General features: G+C 34.3%; 1 protein-coding gene across 1 annotated transcript in view; it reads right to left on the minus strand.

Moving 5' to 3' along the window:
- The window catches only part of camk4 (calcium/calmodulin-dependent protein kinase IV), a 51,829-nt gene extending 45,751 nt beyond the window's left edge, over window positions 1-6,078 (minus strand). The window contains exons 1-2 of the mRNA XM_052591755.1: window positions 5,938-6,078; window positions 5,695-5,835 (exon numbers count right to left, since the gene is read on the minus strand). Coding sequence (XP_052447715.1) covers window positions 5,695-5,798 — 104 coding nt within the window. The 5' untranslated portion in view covers window positions 5,799-5,835; window positions 5,938-6,078. The remainder of the gene's footprint in view (window positions 1-5,694; window positions 5,836-5,937) is intronic.
- Between the last annotated feature and the right edge of the window lie 260 nt (window positions 6,079-6,338).

Here is a 6,338-nt window from a genome sequence, read left to right on the forward strand (position 1 = left end):
TTAATTTAGCATTAGTAAACAGATAATTCATAATTTATAAAGCATTAATAGACAGCAATAAGCAGTTTATAAATACAGATATAAATGCTTTATTCTTGATTTAAAAGCATATCTATAATGTGTTTAATAATTGTATTTTCATACTTTATTCATTATCAATTTATCATTTATCAATAAAGTATAGCATTATTTACAAACCAGTTATTTAGGAGTTGCCAGTGATTCATAAAATCAAAAGAAATGTAGTAAATGCAGGTAGTTATAAAGCATTTAGTAGTGGTCAGTTAACTATTTATGTGAGCTCATCTAAAGTGAGTCTAGTTATGCCTTGTAAAGCATTTATAAAGGATATTTAAAGGCTCAGTTATCTTCTAAACAAAAAACAGGAACAAACACCACACAGTGATACAGAACATAGAAATATTAACAGCCTTTAAATCTCATTTGTAAAAGCTTTACAAGGCATAAATAGTCCTCACTTTAGATGAGCTCAGAAAAATATTTAACTAATAACTACATATGTTTTATAACTACCTGAATTAACCCTGAATTACAGTAGAAATACATGTTAATAAACCATTTATGAATACTATAAGTAACTATTACTATATGTCTGAATAAAAAGATGTATGAATGCACATTTGAATAGTTTATTAATCATTTACTTACAATTTCTAAGTGATCTTAATGAACCATTGACAACTCCTTAATAACTGGTGTGTAAATAATGTAAAGTATGAAAAAACAATTATTAAATACATTATAGATATGCTTTAAAATCAGGTATAAAACATTTATATCTTTATTTATAAACTGCTTATAAATGTCTATTAATGCTTTATAAATGATGAATTAACTGTTTCCTAATGCTTAACTAATGATTAATAGCATGCAGTTATTATAAAGTGTTACCAAATAATTTAACAACATATTCATATGTACATGGTTCTTTGATATTGGTTATTGTCACAGACATTTTTGTTTGATTTTTTGTTTGTATTTTACAATTTATTATTATTATTTTTTTTTCACAGAATGGATAGTTCCAGTTCTGAATACTGACTGGTCAATGCAGCATTGCAATCATGCTAAAATACACATAGCCAGGACCATATTCACCATACAGCAAAACTTCTCATATTTTAATGCATAAATAAGACTGTTTCAATTTGTTTCACTCAATTCAATTGGATAATGATTCAGTTGCAACAATTCCATGCAAAGGGTTTGCAACTGTAAATATATTAATCTTGATCTAACTGTAGTGCTGATAGTGTATAACTGTAAATAATGTTTTGGATGAATGTGGCTTTCTCACTATAACCGCATGCATCACATACATTCTTAACAGAAGCATTCGCGTGCACTTAATGCATAGCTGAGTCAGTGTGGATTGTATGTTACACAAGCTGCTCCTGTTTCTGTTTCCGAGCATTATATAATCACGGCAGAGACTGAGAGAGAGAGTGAGTGTGAGAGGGAGGAAGAGTAGCTCTCCTGGGAGCATGGAAGGCTTCATTATTCAGCTCATTCTGCCTTCTTCAGGACCTGGGAGGTTTGCATCTGGCCCCATTTTACACGAGTCCAGCTTCTAAGCCCATGCACTCCAAAATGATCAGCCAACTATGAGCCGGTAATGCTAATGTATGAACTTCTTTAAATCTCTATTCATAGCATTCTTAGTTTAGCACTGGGTTACAGATTTTTGTTAGAGATTGTAAAGCACAAATATGAATATGAATACGAAAGGAAATAGAAATAGAAATTCTGAAATCATTTACTAACCCTCATGTTTACAACCCTGTACGCATTTCTTTATTTCTGCATTATTTTTATTATGTTTCTTTGTATGTATTTATTTGTCTGTCCATACAAGGAATTGATGTCATTGTGTTTCAGTGTAATGTTGTTACACTAAAGCTATTCATGATCATTGAATTAAAGCTTGAATAAAATTAAAATATTAAATGAAAATCTTAAGTTTATAAAAATTACATGAAAATTAGAAATGTTTCCTTAGCAATTAACTGAAATAAATAAGACGAAGTATTAAAATGGCTAAAAATGTATTAAAATTAAAGTTATACTATCCTACCTGTATAAGGCACACATCACTAATGCTTATATTTAACTCATAACCCTAATGATTAAACTTCAGCACACATTAAGAACCATTTATCACTGGATCAGACGTCCAGTTTTCACCTAGCGGACCACAAAACAGATTTAAAAAATCCTATCAATTACATGAATGAAGGGACCTGGGTCATATCTAGAGACCTGAATATCATAGATTTGGAGTGGGCTCTTTATACCAATAAGTAACCACCTATAATAAGCTTGCAACCCTCTAACAACCATCCAGAACACCCAGCTACCACAAAGAAATTGCTAAAAATGTGCAAAACACCTTGGCACATATAAAAGGACCTAAAAATTACCATAATGCTATGACGTCTTTAGAACCTTGGAGTACCATGCAAATGTCACTGTACATTAATTTGAGCACCATGATGATACCATTACTGTTACTGTACGGTTTTGCCCAGAAAACCACCCACAAACACACTACCATCTTGGCAGGGATTTCATTTTTCCAGAAAATGAGTTAATTTTGTAATGTTGTGCCTCAGCGCTGTCCGGTAAGTAATGACAACAACAGATATATTACACCCCCATCAGCACAGATGCATGTGATTATTTTATTCCGAGATTAACTGCATTAACTGAATTTCTCTTTAAGTGCCCGCAGATACACATCACTATCAGCTGAGCGGATGACAAAGTTGATTCGTTTTGCTTCCGCAGGCTGTACCAGCTCCATATGCGTGTGCTCTGCTCTAATTCGTTCATCCGCTGGGTTTCCGTTCCTCAAATTAAACACCTTGATTATGATTGTTCAGCATCTGCCATAAAACCTCACAAGATTACAAACAGCTTTATAATTAGGCCTTGTTAATTTTCACCAAATGCCATTTTTACTTTTTTAAAAACGTGACAAATGAAACAAAAGGCTTTTGTAGGATACATATTTCCATTCAGTGGAAAGATATTGATTTAATATAGGCCTACAATTTATTCAGGAAAACACAGCAAGCATTTCATGGTACACCCTAAATGGGATTATGCATTCTTTCTATGTTAGACTTTGGCCCAGGTCTCCCTGAGCATCTAGAAAGTACAGACTGTAACTCTCATCTTGGCTGATATAGTAGTGTGGGGCAGCCATTGTTATAGAGGCAAGCAATTTATGGGCATTCAGCAACAATTCATGGCCAACCCGTCACAGATCGATGAATGTTCCCCCTCCTACACACCGTGCTGTGCCCAGTCCAGAGATGCTGAAACGCCACAATCCGATTATCCAAGACAATTTAGGTTCAGCATGAACACAAAATCTCACATAGTCAGATATTTTAAAACGTCAAATGTTCACGATATACCATCTAAAATCATCACACACTCTTAAAAATAAAGGTTCCAAAAAGAAGGTTTTGCAACAGTGCCACAGAAGAATCATTTTGGGTTTCCCAAAGAACCTTTCAGTAAGACCTTCTGTGCAATGGAACTTTTTAAGATGTTAGACGTGCCTATTAAGATTCTTTATGTTCTGTGCATGGTAGCAGTAACAAAAACAATAGCTACTCTATAGCAATATTGTGTCTGAATACATAAGAAATGACATCTTAGCATTTATGTTATTGTTTAAACCTGTATGCAAGATCTCACTAGCAAAAAAAGTACTATAACCTAACTGTGATTCTTGGACATGCACTATGGTAATATAATAGTTTTTTTATTAATGTGCATTATGGAGGACCATGGAAATATCAAGGTGCGTGAATATGGAAGTAACAAGAGTCACACTGTTCCAATTGTTTTAACAAAATATACATAAACAGTCAAATTAATTATACCTGCCTCATATCTCGAAAGCATTTATTTGCACAAAAAAAAAGAAAAAACAAATGTTGCTAGGTTTAAGCAAGTTGTTTCCGCATCTTATCCTAGATTGCTTGCCAAACAAAGTACACTATTCAGAGTTCTGCTCATTTAATGATACTGCCAAATGTGTCCGACTCTGTGTCCTGGAAACACTTTGAAGATGTCCTCTACTACTACACATATCACCTGGTGACAAATGACAATGTAATGACAATGTAAACACCACTCAGGTTTAGACTAATGACACCTGTCGTAGACTAATGAGACTTTTTTTCTTATGAAGTAACATTTCCCATGAGTCTCATAGAAATATTTTCAACAGACGCAAATATCTGACACACATACAGGAATTCAGCCCTGCCTGAGAAAGAAGAGATTCTGTGTTGAATCCAACTTTGCTAAATATATAGATCCCATGACCAAATATAAAGAAGAGCAAAATCCTAAATAATATAGCAATAAAATATAATAATGATATTTCTGTGTAATGCATTGTCTTTTATTAAAAAGTCCAAAGAGAATGCACAGGAGAAACACTGACAAGACAACTGAAACATACAAACAATACAGGAAAACCGAGTGCTTAAATAACAAGGGGTAATGAGGGAGAACAGAAACAGGTGGGAACTAATCAACTAACTAGAAAAACTGAAAACTAGGTCAAAAGAAAGAAACAATGGAACACAGAACAGACCAGACACAGGACATTCTGCAGAATTCAATTCAATTGAATGAGTTGTCTGGATTTTCTATTCCAGTTTTTAATATGGCACTTTTCATGAAAACGGTTTAAATTGGTGTCCCTTTGTCCCAAACTAGGAACATCCAAATTAAACTCAATTTTAATAAAACTTTTAATGTTGACTACATTGGTCCAGATCAACCCTGTTACCAAAAACTATTTTATAAAAGATGTGCAAACTAATCTTTCTTATTGAACATTCTGAATTTAACATAGGCTAAGTGTACAAATACATTTAAAAAATAACATCTAAAAACTTTTCTAAACTAGCTGGCCATGACAGCTAAATTTTGGCTAAATCATTCCATTTCTAATCCACAAATTAACAAATTAGTAGATCTCTAGTAGCAACCAAGGTTCAAATCCCTATATACTTGTCTTTTTAATTTTTTAATTGTAATTTTTTTTATTGTTGCTGTTGCTGACTGTTGCCAAGCTCAATCCAAAGGAAAGTGTTAATACTTACAGTATACACTAAAATTATATGTGTATCATCAATAACTAAGAAACATTTTCAAAGTAGCTGACCACTATGACAGCTAAATCATCTCATCATTGATTACATAATTTCACATAATATGGTACAAACTGGTGTCTAAATAAAAACACCAATCCACATTCTTTGGAGTGACAACTATTAAATTAGTCTCATCCATTTTACACACATTTTAGCGTTTGTCAAGCTCAACTATTCAACCTTGTTACCCAAATTAAACATGAACATAAACTCATTATGTTTTTCTTCTAATAATAACTAATATTGATAAGAAACATGCGTGTATTATTCTGACCCAACCGCTGGTCCCTACAGCCTGTAGTGTGCCACCACAGAGTGAAAGCTTAAATTAGGCGAAATCTGACTGCAACCCTGTTACATGTTCTGTTATATTTTGTTAGGGGGGCAAGCAGTGAAATTCGCCTTTAATAAGCGTTTGTTTGAGCTGCTGCTTTCACCGGCGCATCCACTCCCAAAACTCATCAGCACATACTGCTGCACTTCAGCTTACCGTCCCAATTCAGACTCCAGCTCATAGAAGTCCGCCAACGTCTCTTTCTTGGATCCGTCGATCCAGTATTCAGGAGCGGCTCTCGAGGCGGTCACTTTCAGCATCTCCAGCGCTTCAGTTCACTATCAGCGGAGCGGCGACCTACACACAAACAACAACATCACCAAATGCCTCGGAAGAAAACGGACACACAGTCCGGAGAGGCAAATGATACACGTCTTTGTCGAAAGAGTTCCTCCTCACCTGGAATGTACGTCGGTGAGATGCTCTGGGCGGCCGTGGATGTGTAGCGTCAGTTGATCGCGGTTGTCATGTCGCTCTCCGAGCAGGGAGCGCGAGCGCGGCTTCCACTGGGTCTTACTGTCGCCCGTGTATGGCGCTGTCATTTTTTATCGCTTTATTAGATTGCTTACATAAATGAATAATCATTTAAAACACTGTGGTTTGTATAATGTTTGCTAACTGTGATTGGAGCGCCAAACTCGAGTTTTCAAAATCGCTGACTATAGATAAATAAATGCATACACCGCACAAGATAATAATAATAATAATAATAATAATAATAATAATAATAATAAAAAAGAAATTAAGAAATTATATCTTGGCATAAAACTAAATAATATTATGAATAAGGTTTGAATTGA

The sequence above is a fragment of the Carassius gibelio genome, chromosome A5 (genome assembly GCF_023724105.1).
Source record: "Carassius gibelio isolate Cgi1373 ecotype wild population from Czech Republic chromosome A5, carGib1.2-hapl.c, whole genome shotgun sequence".
Taxonomy (NCBI): Eukaryota; Metazoa; Chordata; class Actinopteri; order Cypriniformes; family Cyprinidae; genus Carassius; species Carassius gibelio.